The 20,949-nt window shown below is 38.6% G+C and overlaps 1 protein-coding gene across 2 annotated transcripts in view; it reads left to right on the forward strand.

Annotated features, from left to right (window-relative positions):
* Positions 1-20,471, forward strand: part of tafa3b (TAFA chemokine like family member 3b) — a 71,113-nt gene extending 50,642 nt beyond the window's left edge. For both annotated transcript variants that reach the window (XM_079468512.1, XM_079468513.1), the window contains exons 3-5: positions 14,569-14,718; positions 17,163-17,287; positions 19,701-20,471. In XM_079468512.1, the coding sequence (XP_079324638.1) occupies positions 14,569-14,718; positions 17,163-17,287; positions 19,701-19,712 (287 nt within the window). In that variant the 3' untranslated portion in view covers positions 19,713-20,471. The remainder of the gene's footprint in view (positions 1-14,568; positions 14,719-17,162; positions 17,288-19,700) is intronic.
* Positions 20,472-20,949: the final 478 nt, after the last annotated feature.

Genomic DNA, 20,949 nt, shown 5'->3' on the forward strand with positions numbered 1-20,949 from the left:
AGCGAATCTTCTTTTTGCATTAGTTTAATATTTAATGTCGCTTAGATACATCTGCACAGGAAGTGATGTCATTAAAACAAACTCTCCCCATCTGTCTGAGTTATATTTATGACAGGATGTCTGAACACTCACTTTTTGCAGAAAAAGGTCATTAGGCATCGGTTTAGAAAATCTGTAGGATTGAGAGCAATAATCACACGAGAGGAATCTGCTTAGAGAACACCGTAAACAACAGCAACTGTTGTCTGCCTAATATTATCCTTTCAGAGAGATTTTTCACTGCAGTAATGTAAAATTGTGCTCTTCTAACCTCCATCCATCCTCTTCTAACTGTTTGTGTTAATGCCCAAGCTCTGCACATGCCCTGTGAGCTTCCTTGCTGTGTACTGTACACCTGGTCATTTACATTAATGCATTTGGCAGATACAGTACATTTATCTAAAGCGACTTACAGTGCATCCACGCACTACATTTTTTAGCAGTATGTGTATTATTTAGGAGTCGAACCCACAACCATTTGTGCTGCTATGCTCCACCTCTGATTTTGAAGGGTTACTTTACAACTGTGCTGGAATCTCACAAGTAGTGTTGGCATAATACCATAAACATATTTTACGATGCTAAAGCAGCTAGTACTATACTTGCAGTGTTGTGGTAACGAAAAATTACTAGATATGCACCAATACAAAATTTCTCTAGTGATACTGATAGCCGATTATTCAGAGTGATATCTGCTGATATCGATTCTTACAGAAATCTTAACATTTTCTATAAACAGAGCATAAATTCCTGTCCGTTTTTGGTTAACAGGATATATCGACCATGATTATCGGCTGCTTTTAAACTATCTTCTGATAGTTGATGGTGTGAAAATTTGCTAGTATCGACCAATACTGATTATTGGCCAATATATTGGTGCATCAAAAAATAAATACTGTACTATATTTGAATGTTTACTTTGGTAAACTGTAGTATACTCTAATATATTTTAATATTATTTTACTTATATACACTACTTTTGTTTATATTAACATAGTAAGAGTCGGAGCCGATAGCCTCGTGGGCAGTCCCCATGTGACGCGGTTGCGTATTGGACGAAATATAATAAAAAGTTGACCTGTATACATACGGTACCTTTCGTTGTCTTGTATAGGGATGCGTATCGTGAAATTGTTGGCAATACACAGCCCTAATATTTACTATCAACTGTGGTAAAACTCAAAAACATTGTAGCGACGCAAAAAGCAGTGACGCAAAAAGAGTAAATGAGAACAGAGAATATTTGAAAAAAATATGCGACACTTTGCTCTTTTGTTGTCGCTCCGGTATTGCTCTTCATGGATACGACAAAACGGATGGATAGGAAAATCTGGGAATTTTTTTGCAGTTGATGGATTAAAGGGCCACTGAAAACCAACTAATTGATTGGCTATTTAAGAAGAGAGAGAGATCATTTAATTATGTACATAGCAGGTCCCAAAATGAGTTGATCAATATAATGGCCGGCCAGGTTAAAAGCGAAATCATTCAAAGAGTGCACAAAGCCAAACTTTTTTCACTTTTCGCGGATGAACACAAGATATAAGTAGACAAGAACAAGTTGCAGTGGTTTTAAGATGTGTTGACAGAGACCTCGCTGTCCATGAATCATTCATTGGATTTTTACCCACTGACAAAACAGATGGTGAATCTTTAGCCATTCTATTAAAGAATTTATTGACAAGCTTCAATCTCGCAATGTTACGATGGTGCTGCGAGTATGCGAGGACCCTATCATGGTGTAGCTGTACCATGCGGAAATCCGCTGTAAATGTAATTCCACTGTCACTATACTCAACCTCTGCATTGTGGATGTCTGTCACACTAACACAGCCGTGAGACACATGCTGACTAATGTCCAGTCTCTCTATAACTTTACCGAGGGGTCAGCAAAATGGCATGCTGTTTTTGAGTCTTCGCGAGATCAGAACAGCGACTTTGCGGGTAAAAGTTCCACACTGAAATCTCTCAGCAAAACAAGATGGAGCTGCCTTGCAGAGGCTCTCAAGGCCATCATTGATAACTTTGAGACTATCATTGACCATCTTCCTGAGATTTCTGAAAACAATGTCCAAATCAAGGGACAGGCAAGTAGTCTGCTGAAATCAGTGGCCGACTTTCACTTTTTGTTCCCTTGTATTTTGATGCAACATGATCTAATACAGTGCAATATACTGCCAAAAGTGCTACAGTCCTCCACATTGCATTATGCTAGTGTAAAAAGCCTGGCATCTACCATAATCTCTGCTCTTTTAGCAATGAGAACTGATCACCACTTTCAGTAGCTTTGGGAGTTCACAGTCGACTTGTGCGAAAAGAACAACTACCGTGGTCTGCAACGTCCATGCAGGATTTCCAAAGCAGTTGCGACAGGACCAAATTCAGCTACAGCCCAGGTCTATTACAAAGAATTACATGTCTGTGTACTGGACAACACAGTTAATGAGATCCGTGAGCGATTTCAAGAAAATGACTTTAACACTTTGATTGCGCTTAACTACATCCGCAGCTTTAAAACAGGTGCCGAAGAGGACCTGACATTTACTTGTCGTCACTATGGATTTCCAGAAGAGGAGACGGAAGCTGAATTTACACTTTTCAATGCTATGTCAACTGGAGAAGTGAGTTTTGAACAACGATTGTCACTGTTCAAAGAGTCAAAGCTAGTCCACAGTCTAGTGAATATTGGCAACCTCTTTAGGTTATTTTTGACTGTGCCGATGAACACTGCATTGTGTGAAAGAAATGTTTCTTGCCTGCGCCGACTGAAAACATAATGAGAAACACAATGACACAAAAGAGACTCTCGGACATTGCAGTACTGAACATTGAACATGCCTATCATATGGATTTTGATAAAACAGTTAATCGATTTGATGCCACGCCTGGTGGACGCTGTTTAGCACTTCACTAAGGTACAGCGGTTTTGTTGTTTAGTTGTTACTTAAATCTTTGTTTAAAATTTCTGGGAATAGTTTGATGATGTAGGTACTCAAAAGGCTGTTGATGTTTTTATCTTGATCCCCCCCGAACTCAATAGTTAAATGCCGCCCATGTATAGGGTGGTGACATTTCTACAGTTTTTCACCATTGTTACAATTTTTTTCAATTCACTCAACCAACTCGTTCAAAGATTCGAGATTTATTCATAAATGAAGCAGATGCATTGAACGATTTTTTCATAAGGACATGTTACATTCATTGACTGTTTAAATCATTTAAGACATGGTGTCACGGGTCACAGGGGCGTGACAGTATCATGCCTTTTGTGTTTGTTATGTTTTGTGTGGAGACACATGCACACAACTGAATGTATATGTAATGTTACCTAAAACTTCCTTTCTCATACCTGTATATTGGCATTACGTCTATGACGTTTCGAAATGCTGTCTAGGTGGGCAGCTAGTATCTCTGAAGAACTCTTAACAGACACTATGACTCCTAAGAACAGCTCAGCTGTAATCAGGGCTTCTTCTTACTAGACAATTACAAGAAAGAGCAATATGAATGTCTTTTAATAGAGAAATAATATCTTAATAACTTTAGTAAGTGTGACTGACATGCACACACAGAGAGAGTGGATGATGGAGAGAGATATAATTTCATTATTCTGTCTGTCTGATTGTACTGTAACTGCTCCAGGTGTCTGCTGTGCTCGATCGAGAGCAGTAGGGCGTTTCCTCTCATCAAGGCTTTATAATGATCTGCACTAATGAATATAATAACTGCTCAAGTGCTGACTGTGAATGGCCGTATCCATAGATCAGCCCCTCCCACCAATTAAAAGGCTTTTAAAGTGACTCATCCGTTCTTGGGTAATGGGCCATCCAGAAGCAAGTGTCGTGACAGCCAGGATAAGTGCTTATCACGCACTTATGCACGCACATACAGGTACACATTTGCCTTTGTTCACACAGGCTTTAGAAGCTATAATAATGAGAATCTCTCTCTAGGATAACAAAATTTACTATAGCAATTCTCCGAACCTAACCCTCCCTTTGGTTTGAACTTTATAAAATCGAAAGCCAAATGTGATTTGTCTGATTTATGAGTCTTTCAAATAGTAAGGACCACTTCAGATCTCCTCATATTTCAGTGTTTGAAATGTTTTTATAAGACAGCCAAACCTGTATATATACACACACAAACACAATGAGTTAAAGGTCTAGTGTGTCATTTCTTTCTTGGAGGATCTATTGACAGAAATGCAATAAAATATACAAAACTACGTCTTCAGAGGTGTATAAAGACCTTACATAATGAAGTGTTATGTTTCTTTTACCTAAGAATTAGCTATTTCTATCTACATACACCGGGGGTCCCCTTACATGTTGTTTCTATAGTAGCCCTAAAGTGCTCTACAAAGAGCGTTTCGTAAATACGGTTTCTCCTTCTTAAAAGAAGCATAAACTTGATGACATCTTAGTCCTGTGTCAGCCACTGTACTGTTTCGAAGGGGTGGTGTGACTTGTAAGAAAAGTTCATGTGTAACGATTTTTCATGTTTGAAAAAACATTTTACTAACATTTGTTTGTGAAGCATCCCGGTGAAAAGTGACTTCACCTGATGTCTTCTGCACATTCCAGAAATAAACAATAGTGGACAGTGTACAACTCGATAAGGGTGGAGACAGCAGAGTCTATCAGCAGTCATAGGGCAATGTGACGTTAGGGAAAAGACTACCGACCCCAGAGCCCTCTCCCTGGACGGCGTGCCAAATACGCATATACTTTCTCTGCTTAACTAAACTACTGCCTATTTAATTATTTGCTAAGGCGAACTCGTGATAACAGATAAAGGGGCATTTTCTGGATTAGTGGGGCTTTAAGAATTAAATCTAAAAACCTACCTGCCTCTCCTTCTCTTTGTTTGCTGGTCCTTGCGGAGATAGTTGCTGCAGTTGGTCAGGCTGTTGTATATGTGGACAATACTCCACAGCGGGTTAAAAGGGTTTTAATTGGACACCCATATTCTCTGCCCTAGCCGCTGTTATAAACAGCACACACAGTCCTCGGCAGACCAAGGTTGTGCGAGCACACACACATAACCGGTGCTAAAAACAGATGAAAATGAAAAATAAAGAAACACTCAGTAAGCAAATTTAAGGTGAAATGCATCATTTGTACACCACTGGTGGGACCAAATGCTTTCACAAAAATAATGATTTTGCTTTCGTGTAGCTCAGTGGTTAGAGCAGGGTGCTAGCAACACCAAAGACATATCAGCTAGCTTCTCAGGCTGTTGTGATTGGTCGGTCCCCCTCTGCTAGTGCACGTGCAAATGTCAATCTTTGTTAGAGATCACTATTTTATTCCTACTATGGCAAGGGTAATGCACTGCACCGATTGGCATCAGACCGGTTATATTTATCAACACTAATAAGAGAAGCGTTAGATTTGCCTTTTTATATTGGACCCAAGTTGGATGATAAAACAAGCTGATTGACCGGGAGACATTTGCAAACAGGACTTCAAAGGACGTTTCATAGAAGTGTTTTAGAGGTATGCGCAAATTCACACAATTTCAGTGTATTACACAGAACAGGCAATGTTAAAGTCATGAAAGCTATTATTCGTCCGTCGGTTATCTTAAAATGTGTGTAGCTGAATTCTTGCTACAAGCTGTTGGACAATGAAAGTAATTAAGCATGTAGCGCAGTCAAATGTTTACAATCTCTGATAACCAAACACTACTCCAGAGGCTCTTACTCTTCTCTAAGGAAGGTCTCACCTCTTTTTTGGTGTTTTCCTTTGGAGGGAGGTTATCCAAAAACTCGGAATAGGGACAATATGTACCCGGAAAGTAGAGGGCTGCAGTTCGATTCCAGCCGTTCTCTGTAGTCCTTGAAAAGCGAATTTTGTTAAAGACAACATCTCGCTTTATCATTTAGTAGATTTAGCGCTAACAGCAATATTACACACTAACTAAAGTTTGAAAATTGGCATCACAGGGAATGGCACCTTTAAAGCATTGTACATTTATTCGTTTAGCAGATGCTTTTATCCAAATACTACTGTGCGCACTTTTAAATGATAATTGTGGTCATTTCTCATCTGTTTATGTTAACATAAAAAATATCTTTAATCTATGTATTCTGCTGTGTGGTAATGCGTAGGGCGGGGCTGTATGCCCTCACATAAAGATCCTGATTGAAAAGCCCATAAAATGACACAGTCTTTAATAGCTGTGTCATGAACAAACCCCCCCCCGCAAAGCAGCAGGACACATTCGCCTGTAAAAGTGATATATGTCTCTGGACGTTTATATGGCTGGATCTTTAGAGGAGATCAGATGTCATCCGACTCACCTCTTAGGTCCAAGTGCAACAGGGCCCTTTGATCTTTGGTTGTTTAAATGACATTGAGGATATTTTTGAATTATGCTGAATCTCAGAATTATGGTTAGCTAACCACATCATGGTATTTTTGGCTTCAGTGTAATAAAAAATTATAATGATCATTGATCTTGCACATCATGCAAGATAGCAGAAAGCATGCTTACTGTATGTATGACGTGTCGCTCAGGCAATCAGGTAACATTTACACATTTACTATTTATTTACACTAAATTATGTAAAAGCATTATTGAATACGTCCCTGAAGTGTGTTTTTGTGGTGCACAGGTAAGTGTTTGTGGTGTAACATGTCCTTGTGAGTATATGCGCTGGAGGGCCGTGTTAATAAATCCTGCCAATTGCAATTCCCAAAAAATGTATAAACAAGTGCAACGATTTCCCTAACTTGTTCTGACTACTCTGGAATTTTTATACCAGCCCCGCCTCCCTCTTTTCACCCCATAGCTACGTCCGGAGGAAGAACTTTTGAGTGTGAGTTCTCAAGCCTGAAGTCCTTCATTACACCCAGAATAGGCCACCTGTCTGCACGTTTCCACATCCCTGGAAGCATGCGAACTTGTTAAATGAAGTTTATGGCCAGTGGCTACAGCTTTGAAATATTTCAACGTGAGGCACAATACATTTGTCTGAGGGTGTACTCAGCACAATGTGATTTAGCCGAGTAGGCTGACTTCGCGCTTTGCTGGTCCTGGAGCTACGCCCCTATCAAACAGTGATAGGCCAAACCTGATCCCAAACCCCAACCATCCCTGATGCCCCAGCTAATATCGGAAAGAAATTATTAGGAGGTTGGTTGTAATGGAATGACTTTACAGGACCAATACAATTTTAATTCACCCAAAATAATGTACTTGGGAAACTCACGGTAACCAAGGAGGTAGCACATACAGTAGTGGCCAAAAGTGATGTCTGTGGAGATATATTTGTACAATATTAACGTTTAATGCTTCCTAAGTTATGCAATATTTTATTATTTTAATTTAAGCCTCCTTACATTCTTCTCAATGTTAAGTACTAGGCAACATGAATAAAAAAATAAATGTTACATTTTAAATAATATATTTGAATAAAACGCATAGATGTTCACTTTTGGCCATAACTGTATACAGAAAAACAATTTACAACTACTTTACTCTCTTATTGCTGTAGTTTTGTAATGGATATGTTAGTGTAAAAATTCAATTTCAATTCAACTTTTTAAATTCACAGATAGTCCCAGAATCCCAAAACATTCATTACAGAATCACAAACAATACAACAATAAATCTGACCTTATGGAAGTTAGACAGATTCTTGTTTGTATAAATGACATACTTGTATTTACAGCGTTGTCTTACGATACCGTCCCTCCTCTTCCAGTGTGTTGTAGGGCACAGAGGGCTCACTGTAACCACTACCAGCACAAACATGGAGAATTATAGGACATATTAAACCCTTCCAAAAGATCAATAGCAAAATTAAGCTTAGGATGTGCTAGTATAAGAGTGTAAGTTTCACAATGGGTTTGTGCTTTTTTGCTGCATCTCTCTCTTATGGAGTATCTCTCTCGCCCTCTTGTTTCGGAACCTTTGCTTCCAAAGGAGATATGATTTGATGTCCTGACACTTTCCTTAATAGGTTCTCAATAGGTAATGAACAATAAACAATTAGTCAATAAAATGCTTTTCAAGTATTGCATCAAATTGTGTCATAGAATTGAGGTGCTCAATTTGCTCTTTAAAATCAATCTACAGAGTTTAGTTTATTCTTTAAGCAAACACACCTGCCTGTATTCTGCATCAGGGTAGATCTTCTCTTGTACAACAATGGGCTCTATGAAGGAGTGACTGTCACGTTTCACGATCAGAACCGACAGTTTCCGTTCGGGGAGACTAAAAGCAGAGAGAAATGGAAACATTACAAAAATAGTTACATTTAGCAGATGCTGTACATTGCGGCTCACAGTAGTGGTATAGACGTGGCGTTCCACCGTATTTTAATGTCATAACGAAATGTTAACTAATGAAAGTATAATTTCAAATATGATAGAACAGCATTTCTATACACCACTGCTGTGTGCCGCAATGTGCAGCATCTGCTAAATTAAACTATTTCTCTGCTTTAGTCTCCGTTACCGGAAACTAGGGTTCTGACTTTGAAACGCAGAACACACACATGCATATAGCCCATTCTTAAATAACTGATATGCGTCACATACCAAATGTCAAACTAAAAAATCCGATCTTATAATTCAGACTGAGATGCATTCCAAAAAATCAGATTTTATTGGATTTCCAACCACATATAATACTAAACAGATTTAAATGCAGGTACCTATCTAAAGAAAAAGTAAACAAAAGTTGACCATATACGGATTCTGAGTCAATAGATTATATAACAATATGCATTTCTTTGTGTGAGTGAAAGAAGAAATAGATGTTAATTTCTTGTTTTTTGATATCCAGAGGTCTGACATACAGCCACCTGCTGTGCAGAGCATCTCACTTATATCTTGTGTAACACTGAACATCCCCCAAAGTGAGCAACTAGCAGATACTAGCAGAGAATCATTGGTCTGATTGAAGCATTAACACCATGTGCTCTCAAACGGGTTACATCACATCAGGAAAGAGACTGTGAGAACGAAATGAACACAGCACTCTCGGTTATTGAAGGGCTTTCACTTTTCACTGTATTGGTTGAGCTCTGGACTGAGAGACTGGCAGAGGAGATCTTTGTGTATTTTCTGCTCCTATTTTTTCTGTTTCTCTCATATGAGCTGCTCGCATCTTACTAATTAGTTTGCAGTGACAGTTTGCAGTGCCAAACAAATGAGTATTTATTATAGCATCACAAGTAATGGACAACAATTATGACAATACAAGAGGCTATTCTGAACTTGACACATTTTATAATTAATTTGAATAGTTGACATTTACAATAAAAATCTCCATCATACACAGTGCACACAAGCATTCATTTTAGATAATATTTCATTTTTGCATTCTGTGGAAAATAGCAACACATACATTTGGACCGACTTTTATGACTAAAGCGATAATGCTAACTATAACAAAAAGGCATGTTTGAACAAATAAAAAAGGAAACTACATTATTTTAACACACATAGCATAGCTTTATACCAGTGCAAAATTTATCAGATTCAAATAGCGTGCAGAGAGATGTCAAAAAAGTTTATTTACTTCACCCTAGGTGTCCAATTTTAGTCTTTGGCGATAGGAAAATGTTTTAACTCTGTCCCTGCTGGTTTTGTATGAACCTCCTAGAGGCATGTGTGCCCTTATACATATATATGGATATGTTTAGGTTCCTTTCGTAGAAGAGATCTGACAAAAAAGCCACGGGGGATGCCCTCAGAGACGTAATGACTGTGAATTTTCTCAGCTTTTTGAAGGTGAAAGTGTTTGATATGTCAATGTGGGACTGAATAATGATATAAATAAACTGGTTACTCTTAGAAGGTTATATTTTGTTATAAGTAAAGCAAATTACAATTGTCTGAAAAAGTGTTGTGTTTTTTACTATTATATTATATCGTAATGTAATAATATTGTAGTGAGGTAGGCGGGACGAGAGTCGGGATTCAAGGCCGTACGCGCACCGGTCTCGTATAACGGATGAGATCGGGAGCATAAGAGGACGAGCGACTGGACCGATAGTGAGAGAGGACCAGGCCTGGCTTTTAGTTGTTGTTTGTGTTTATTGTCAGGAGCAAACAAAGCACTGAATTAATACAGACATTACATCAGTTTGTCAATCATTTTAAATATTATATCACATAAAAATTATATAATTTATCTGTGAGAACAGAGATCACAAACACTGAGTTTCTTATGATTTCACTGCTTTTATATCTAGATTTGTCAGTCGTCATGTTTAAGTGTTTTCATTTTCCCTGTTACAAAGATACATAAAAGGAAGGAAGGAGACGGGAACCGACAAACATTCAACATCTTTAATTAATCAATATAAATATAAACGTATATAGACAGCTGGTAGCCCCCTCACGGCTGACTGCCGGCGACACACTCACAAACCAACTAAAAGCCAGGCCTGGTCCTCTCTCACTATAGGTCCAGTCGCTCGTCCTCTTATGCTCCCAATCTCCTCCGTGATATGAGACCGGTGCGCGTACAGCTGACGCTCGTTATCACTCATGCACCGACCTCGAATCCACCAGTAATGACACACTTGCATTCCCGTTTTCACGTTATGACACACTTTAGGAAGTTAATATAGTGGGGAGATAGGTATGGGAACATTTTCGTTTTTATTTTGGGCATGTTTTTTGACGCATGATCTCACAGCAGGCCATTGTCAACTTCAGTCATATAAAATTATTTCCCCAAAACAGAATTGTTGACATTGAAAATGCTGAGTGCTAGTGTAACGGAGACCAGCGAGAGAAAGAGTTGTGCAAGAAAGGCTCCAGTGACAGACGCCTAGCATCCTTGTTAGAGTGATTGTCTCCCATACCCATATGCTGGCTCGAGACCCGCTTCGAGTAAGACCAGATAGTTATTTTGAAAAACCACTAGCCACAGTATCAAGCCCTGTTTATACTGTAGGTATAAATTCCTTATAATTTGTTAACTTGAATTCAATTTGAATGATTTATAGCATTTATTGGTAGTATTAGGTATTTTCATTCAAGAGGTAGGTTTTTAAACTAATGCCTCTTAGTACTATTAGAAGGGTGCTGTATGCTGCTATTATTTATTTGACCTGTTCAGCCTAGAGCGCCATTTGAATATAGAGCCCTCTAACCTGAGAAATGACTTGAAATGAGAGCCCAAGGCTGACTAAGCTCCTGGAGACTGAGTGAGTTGCCTTGGTAAAGCAGACGAACACAGTGAACAGATCATTTACATACTGAGCAAATAACAGCCTCTCTTGTGACTAGTAAAGTGCAGAATGCCGAATTCTGAATTCTGACGAATCAAGCCTGTTTCTCTCCTGCTCCACTTGCACAAATATTTGCATTTGCATCTCCCTCTGAGCTACACAATGTCTTCCTCCCAAATTGCAGGTTTTGCTCTGTGAAATGAGTGAGTTGTTTAATTCCACTGACTGAGAGGATCCAACCCTCACAATATTTACAACTTCACATTTCAAGGTTGTAAATTCGAGTTTGATAAGTAGGAAGTCAGTGGGAAGACCGCAAGAGAACATTCGTTTCAAGCAAAAATAAAGAACAATGGTTATTGCCATTGAAAAGTTAAGGGGGCAGCTTTCATCATCACCCATATGCTCATATACATCTACCAACACACTTAACATCCAAGCGGGATCTGAACTTGCATCCACTCAAGGCAAGAAAATATTCCTTTAAGCCACAATACATGTACAGTAGCTTATATTCAGGGGCTTGAGCCCACCTAAGACTGAAATATAAGAACTGCCTAAGGTTATTGTTGAAGATATTGTTCCAAACTAGGCATAGAAACAGAGGGAAACAATGGACCCAGGAGAGAGAGATAGGTAGAAGATGGTGGGTGGAAGGATAGTGAGAATTAGAGATGAAGAAAGAAATATAAGTCCCACAGGACAAGCACTCATACAAACACCCCCTACACACGTCTTAATTCACACATACAGAACCCCTATCTACCCAAACTCCATCCAGGCGAGAGAGAGAGAGAGAGAGAGAGAGAGAGAGAGAACACTGCTTCACTGTGTGTCCCCATTCAAATCTTAAGGGGCCATATCGTGGAATCCCATCATGTTGGGAACACAGAAATGAAATGCCCTGTCACTGCTGTTAGTGAGACGCATGATGAGAAAGAATATGATGGAAAGAATCGTTTCTCAGTGTGGAGTCGATCTCTCGGGACGGTTGACATTTTCACATTTCACGCACACACACCTACTACAGGCTGTTGACCAGCAGTGTCGGCCCCCGTTTTGACCCAGTCAGGATGGATTAATCTGATGTGAGGTAATGTGTGCAGAAAGGAATTGATTGGCTGTTGTGCCAAACCACCGAAGGACAGATCAGTTCCATAAAGCAACATAAAGAACATTCTGTTGTAAAGCATGTGCAAAAACAACATTAAACATAAATTCCTGTTGCAGCTTGCTAAATGTTTCAATTGTAGGATGTTCATGTTGGTTGGTTGTTTACATTATGTTATTATGATTTAGTTATTTTTTGACTGTTCTTCTTGTTCTACCTGTTATTTTAAGCCCCAATGTTGCTAAATTGCTTTTTTTTAATCAAGACATTCTCTCCGCTAATTGCATTCCAAGACCTATATTAATAGTCAAGAAAATACAAAAATGCACTTCGAGCTCCCTAGGAGACTCCCGGGTTTCCTGGTCGTGTTAAGGTTCAATGACCACTTCCACGAGCTGGCATTCTGACAGGGGCCCCTAGTTTCATTAAGGGTCAGGAGGGGGGTCTTGACTCCAGGTGACGTGGGTGAGGTTTCCAGCATGTGGTTGACTTGGAGTGTTACAGTCGGTGGATTCCATTCCGGGACATCCTGGACCGCTTGCTAATCGAGGCTTTTCACCACCACCACTCCCCCACGTCCTCGAGTGCTCCTGGGGGAGGGGGTACTGTCAGGACCTGGGTTTGATCTCCCTCTTTCTTTTTGTTTTGGGTAGGCTGTCACTTTCACGTGAACTCTCACACAGCTGCTCTCACTATCCACACATTTTCGCTTACGCACCTGTCTTCAATCTCCTCATAATGTTCCTCCCTTTTTGCCTTGTCTTCAGGTCTTTTTGAGTCGTGCCCTTCTCGTATGATTTACCCCTTCTTTTGCCCAGATAGAGTGCTGGTTGCCTTGCTGGAGTAGTCGCCGCCGCATCTTCCCTGATGCTCTGCTACATCGGCTTTCCTCTACCTGGCTCTCCTCTTGCCTAGCCCCACTGTCTGGACCTTGGTGAAGGGTCACCAAGGCCCATCCGACTTCGACAATGCTCTGCCCCTCTGGATAAAGTTTAGGCCTCAACCACCACTGCCTGCCTGACAGTCAGTCAGAAAAACAGCTGTGTCTACTCCTTTTCTACGCAAATTAACAATGCGTGTCTTTAGTAAATACCAACAGTGTTTCTTTAAGCCAAAAGAGGCATTAGCACTGCCCCAAGCTGTTAGTTAACCGAGCCCCTTGGTGTTAATAGGCTTTGCAGGTTATGGAGAAGGAACTTGGCATCATTATAAACCTGTGCATTTCAATACAGTACATTGTTTTCTTTACTGAGCCCTAAAACAATACACACAGCTTACGTTCTTTTGACCAACAAATTTGGAACAAGCACGTGATATTGAAATAGAGTGCCCAGCACAGATCCAGAGGTTATATTTCGGGCAATATGAGCCTCAAAGCTACAGTATCGATCTGTGTGTCCACATTCTAAGCCCACATAACAATGCTCTACTAAAACTCCTTGCACAGTGAGAAATCTGAAACTTTATACGACTTCACAGATACAAATGATGCCCATATACAAAGGCTGTTTCTAGGAAACGCTCCAAGCATTAAGGGGCATGTTTAACAGCTCAGGCTCAAATTCAGCCAAAGTCCTGGCCGTTCTGTAAGGTGAAACCCTGTATTGATAAATAAAACTGTTTCAAATGCTCCAGACAATTGGGAAAAGATCGAGAGATGTTTGAAAAATACATTCAGATGTTGGTGTCGTTTGTGTTTTTTACCCATTATTGCAGTTAATATTTTTGTCTCTCTCCAGATCTCATAGTTCATCCGTCTTACTGTTTCAAATCGTGTCTGAAATTTCAAACGCTCAAAATATTACACTTTCATTGATGTGATATTGAGAGTGAGAGGTTATACATCTCGGCTTGAATTTCAATCATTTTGACAACCCAGACTATGAAGTAGCCTTTTGGGTTTGTGTTATACATTTTTTGCTTGTGTGTTCTTTAGAGTTTTAATTAAAGTTTTGACTTCAAAAAGAATACTAGACAAGACACTGTAAATAGATTTTTGAGGAGTCTAAATTAGTACTGTGTATAAATGTAACCCAAAATATTAATAGCTACATCAAACATATCTGTGCATTGCATTACGACAGGGCAATATACGCAGGTGGTGAAAGTTGGTGGTGAAATGACGGACTGCAGCTGTGCATGTGTAATTTATCTGCTGACTGCAGTGTCGCACGTAGAGAGGTATTCTTATGGAATGTCTGTGTGTGTTTTTTTTCAGTGCATGTGAAGGCTGGCACATGTGAGGTGATCGCAGCCCATCGTTGCTGTAACAGAAATAAGATTGAGGAGAGATCCCAGACTGTCAAGTGTTCTTGCTTTCCGGGGCAGGTCGCAGGAACAACGAGAGCTGCACCCTCCTGTGTGGATGGTAAAAATGCATTTTTATCCATTTTAATTCTATATGTTTGAATCTTATTTTCAGTTTTTTATTCTAAAGCGTGACTGACAGAGAAATTGTATGTGCATGCCTATTAGATACACAAAATAAAGAAATGACAAAGAAATGAAAAAAAAAAATCTGTTGTTGATATCAACACATTAAACTTAGAATCCAACATACAACCACAATATAGAAATATGATCATATTTTCCATTCCCTCCAGATTCCTACTCTAGCATAAATAAAAATTTGTTACAATAGTGCACTTTAATTCTATTGGACCGTTTTATCGCAGCTTTTGTGTATGGTATGAAATATATTTACGTTGATAATCTCTCTTCGTCCTCCATCTTCGATTGATTTTGTCATTTAGCTCAATGCAATGCCCATTGTATGAACAAAAACGGCAGAGATTGTGTCCTGCATCTTCCTCTTTTCCCTCCTTGACTGTCTGGCTGTTTCATTTAATATTGTGTCAACACTGTCCACTTGACAGAGAAATCGATCGTTATCTGTAAACTCAGGAAAAAATATCTCAAGTGTCTCCACACGCAGCGCTCTGCGTGAGAGGAACTGTCAAATAAGCTGTGTTTCAGCCCATCTCGTGCTTCATTCTTTCTCTCTATCGAATCAAGTTGCTTCGCATCTGTTGGCCATTTTATAGCTCTTGTACTGAACCCCATGATCACCTCTACATTTAAAGGGGTCATATCATTCATTTTTTATCTGTGTATTTATTTCGTGAGATCATTTTAGTCACGATTTCGTGGATCATCAGGTTATCATTTATAGGGCGTTAAATTGTTTTTAACATGAAATCTTATTATATAAAATGAGGATTGATTACACAAATTGAGATACAACAGTAACTGTATCATGATCATATCATATATAATCATATATAGCCAAAAAAATTAAGAGACATTTTAATTAAAACAAAATAAATGTATTCGATTTTGTTGAAACTTAACAGACACTGGACTGGAACTGACACAATTCATCTAAAAAAATGCAGTTTAAATTAAAATTTGGAATGGTCTCTTGAACAGTAATTGTTGAGAAGATAATAACAAAACTTATGAGTAATGCACAAAAAGTGGCTTTAGATGGCAATATATTTGATTTCCTTCGGGCCAGTTGCGTATGGCGGAGTATGGCAGTTGCCATACCCTAGCATTCAGACAAAACAGTGAAAACAAAGTGTGCATATTGATGCTCATTAAAGATAATACATTTTTTAGACCACTGTATATTTTTAGCATGGGTGTCGGAAGCATGTATATTTAATAGTGTGAAAATGACACTCAGTCATCAACTGCTTCAATGGTGCATGGGAAAGATGATGACTAGTCATTTTTGACACTCTCGAGTTGCAGGGTTCGAATTCACCTTTACCTTGTCTACATTTACTCATATTAGATCATACAGGCATTTATATTATCAACAAAATGAAGAAACTCTAAAAAAATGCCTAAAAGGGGTTAAATAATAAAGTGTACAGTCAGGTAAATAGGGAGGTCTTTATTATCGACATATGCCAATAAATTGCAAGAATATGTCAATATTGCAAGATGAATAATATTTGTCACATTTGTGAATAATAAATGCTAGGGTTGCGCAGTTGCAGTTCATTGCATTACATATCCGCGCGTCTTTTGGATTAATGTTACTTATGTTTTCATTTGCATGAACTTGTCGCTAGTTATGCAATAAACTGCACTGTGGCAATGCACTGCACTTTAATGTTTAATCCTGTTTGCTGTTTACTTCTGGCTGTGGCTTTGAAGCAATTGTCACACACAGTATAAATGGCAGATGGTTTAGTAGATATTTTGTAGGAGTCGCCCTTTTGCTGCAGAAATTAGAGCTTTAAAAAGCTGTATGGTTTGTTATCTGTAAGTCTTTGTGCATGTTTGTGCATTCATTCAGTTTCGTGGATTCTTCTACACATTTTGTTTAGATATGATGTGGAATAATTTATGGTTCCATTACTTTGGAATGTCGTTGCCACAACCTAGGTTTTGGTGAAACGCCGCAACTGTTTCTATTTATTTGATATAAGGAAATTCTTCTTTATCACTTGGTCATTGCTTAATGAATTACTGCTGCCATGATCAACAGAAAACGTATTTCATTGTTTAATATCTCAAATAATTGTTGCATGCAAAATGCAATTGGACTGGGTTTTACAGTAACCCACTGTAATATACTGTACATACTTTAAAAAGGAGCGCTGCTTGACTTGTGATACAATAAATACAGTACAAAGCTAATTCACTGCATTTAGTGTTGTGGTAAACTGGATTGTGTCTTGAATTATTGAGTGCAAAAGTGGCACAGCATCTGACTGAATACGACCACTGTCTACAGTTCACATTGTGAGAATGTGTGTACTAACCTCACTGCTCCGGTCCATGTTCCCTGTGATGTAGCATCTATAGTTGCTCAGAAGTGGTGGTGTCAGATGGAGCCTTGTTTGGACAGCGAGGAATGTAAAGTCCTGCCCGACCTTACAGGCTGGAGCTGCAGCACAGGCAACAAAGTGAAGACAACCAAGGTTAGTTCAGTATTTTCATACACACATACAGTACACAAAAATGTACACACGCACTTCAAAGCAAAAGCACTCTACTCTGCTGTCCTGACTTTGTTTCTAAATGTAAAAAAAAACATCTCAAGTTGAAACATCTCAATCACGGTCTATTACTTTGATGCAGAATTGGTGTAAATTGGATTTTGAGTTTCACTGTCCCTATTAACACAAGTTTAATCTTGCTGTGTACTTGTTACAGCTGGAAAACATTTGACTTCCTTTACAGAAAGTATTCAAATGCTTCTCATCCCCTGACTCCCATGGCTCCGTTCCAAATCCAAGCAAGCTGTCTTGTCTACTTTCTATTGGTACTTTCTAAAACGCCATTCTTATTGAAATGTAACCGTATAAATGACAGATTTGGAACCCACAGGGAAAGACATCCAACCATTTGTCATCAAATATAGCTCTGGTTTAATCATTTGAAATCATTTTAATGACAGATTTTTTATTGAATCAATCATACAGTATGATGTTTTATTGTTTTTGAAATCACATATTTTTTAATATCTGATTTTAATATCTTTTATACCTGATGGCTCTTCAACCTTACATGACCTTGCATGAGAATGTATAGAATTTCAAAGTGGAGAAGCAATGCATCTACCAGAATTTTAATAGTCTGTTGTTTACCTGCTGTATCATGAATATAATATTTTCAGACATCCTACTCGTTTGACGTACTGAATTTTGAAAACATCACATTTAGATTTGGGTTCTCTCACTTTTTCTCACACTCTATCTGTGACCTAATTCATCTTGTTGTGAATGCATCCCGAACCTTACATTATGAGTTCATGTGTAGAAGGTCTGAAGTTTGTTTGAACTCACAGAAAAAACAACACAGCCTGATTTGGAAACCAAAGAATGACACAGAACGGAGACTATTCCTTTTTATCACACCAATGACGCTTATTGAATCTTGACAGGGAGGACAAAGAAAGAGAGACAGAAAAGTAACACAAGTACAGCAGTAAACCCTTAACTTTTGTTGTGGGTGACAGATTATGAAACAAGTTGATACAAATGACAAAAAAGTAAATAAAATGACCGAATTACTTTTGTTTTTATATACTGTAAACTGGCGTTATAAGTTAATATTAGGATACATTACTGTCGAAAAAACGTTCATAGTAAGCTCATATTTTTACTGTAAAGCCCTTCTAGAGGGGTATCATGAAATGTAAAAAATAAAAAGAGAGATAGTTCTGGTTTGATCCCTGACTGATGGTGATGATGATGATCTGACTGCTTCCTGCACACCTCTCATATAACATTAAACGTGTGCGTACTGTTACACAGATCCATATTTAATCACAGTGAATTGATGGGAGCCTGCATGTTTTATGGAGTGTTTGAAAGTGTGTGATGTTTCAATAGATTAAATTAAAACTTCACATTTAGTCATTTGGGTTCCAACCTTTAGTCATTTGGGTCCCACCTTTGCTCTTTATGAATTAAAAAATCTATCTGAAAGGAACGTTTGTGATAAAACATTATTTATCAATAAAGCAAATCACAGAGTATTAAGGGATATGAGTTTTAGTTAAATGTAAAAAATATCTATACTAATTTAACATGCATACAAACATTTAAATGTATTTCTAATTAAATATTTGAATAAAGAGCAAAGATGTCAATTGCCCAAAGTTGGACTTTTGGCCACTGTATCTTGTCACACACTCAGAATATCTTATCAACCTTATATTAATAAATCTCATACAAAACTGCAACATGAATTTACTGTCTTTTTACCCTCACTTTAAAAACAAACCCAAACCTAAAGTGGTGACTTTATTTTTGAAGTCCCCACATGCCACTGGTTTCCACAACCTTTCCGTGGAGGTTAGTCGCAAGACGGTGTGGAGAAAGGCAGAGTTGCTTTGATCAGGAATTGATGTTTAAATTGAATGATCTTCACAGTAACTGTTAAAACTTGCCAAAACTTGACAGAGATATGAGGAAAAGGAAAGAAAGACAAGGAGCAAGAGGGTGGATCAAGTGTCGGGCACTGTGCCACACCGCTCTCCTCAGTTGTCCCTCTGTGCCAACTTGGACGGCAAGATGCCAGGCTCTAAATGAATGAGTTTGCTTGGGTGCCAACCCGTTCACCGATAGCTCCAGCAGAGCATGCACACCAGTGGCTCAGACACAAATGTGAGCAAATAAATGTCAACCATTAATGAAGGCTTTACTAACGGAGATCAAGGAGAAACAGACGCCACACGACTTCTCTTGTATAAAAGAAGGCTGTGTGGTTTAAAATGATTGATTTTTTGGGGTTGCTACTGTGCTGGTAAACAGGTGCGAGCCTGCACAGGTGTAGCCTATCTGATGGGATTATATCAAACCTAAATTCCTTCTCTTTCTGTTTCAGGTGACCCGATAGTTCTGTGATGAGATCCGCGACGGTGTTGGACTGGGAAGATAGAACTGAAACTGAGGAAAAGTGGACTAACTAGGATCCAAGAGAAGACATTAAGCTTCAGCTAACAGGATTTGTTCAGTATTACTCAAAAAAAATTATTCAAAGTGACAAAACTGATGATCAGACTGATGTCTCCAGAACTGTATCCACCATAAACATTAGGAGCATTCTTGTGTCGGCCCCCAGCCTTCTGGACGCTCAGTCTTCTTCCCTGGAGGTGGATTTATATACACTGGAATGTATTCGGCTGGGGGGGTGGGGGTTCACTGGTTGTTTTTTACAGAGGATGTTCGGATCATATACACCTCTGCGGCGCAAATGGATTATAAGTAGAGTGACCATCTCTTCAGAAACATCACTCATCTTTTTCTCTCTGACTCCTTCCCTCATCATTAAGTTCCTCCCACAATTTCATGATCATTCAGTGGAACCCAAACAGCATTTAAACGTGTAAAAAAATCATTCCGGGCCTCTGTCTGACTCATCTACTGTATATTGTTTGTTTCTAAACTAAAGCTTTTCAGCCCCACAGTCTGAAATATCAGAGAATAGATGTACCAGTATATTCTAGAAAATGTAAAAGTGTAAAAAATCAAGCAGTCTTCTCAAACAAGCAGAATAAAACGAACGGTTATCACTTTTATTATCAGTGTTTTTATCCAGCCTGGTAACTGCTATTGAGTAAATGTGTCAGTATTATATTCATTAATTAAAGATGTCAAAAAGGAATGCTCTTTGTATTCTATATTTAATCCCGCTGCGAGTCAAAAACCTCACCACTTTTTGGGACTCATGTAACATTATTTATTTGTTCATTTATCATTCGCTAATACTGATAAATGGGAAATAACATAATCAGCTTTATTTATGTCTCTCATGTTTTCTGACCTTTTTGCCTTCAGACAGAACCAGTCACTCCAGATGAATGCCTTCATCTTTCAAGAGGTGCAGCGCTAAAATAAGAAAAGTCTAAACATTATTCATACAGCACAATACGCTCTCTCTCTCTCTCTCTCTCTCTCTCTCTCTCTCGTTGTCTGCAAAATGCTTTTAGTATTTGTCTAATCGAATGATCAAATCTGTTCAATGCACATGCATTAGCTTTGAGGAAATCCTGAAAACGTTTGTGCATGTCATTAGGAGATTACAAAAATTAGCCTGAAATGAAATTCATGAGTGGTAACCTCAATGACAGTGA

Source organism: Barbatula barbatula, assembly GCF_947034865.1.
Source record: "Barbatula barbatula genome assembly, chromosome: 11".
Classification (NCBI taxonomy): Eukaryota; Metazoa; Chordata; class Actinopteri; order Cypriniformes; family Nemacheilidae; genus Barbatula; species Barbatula barbatula.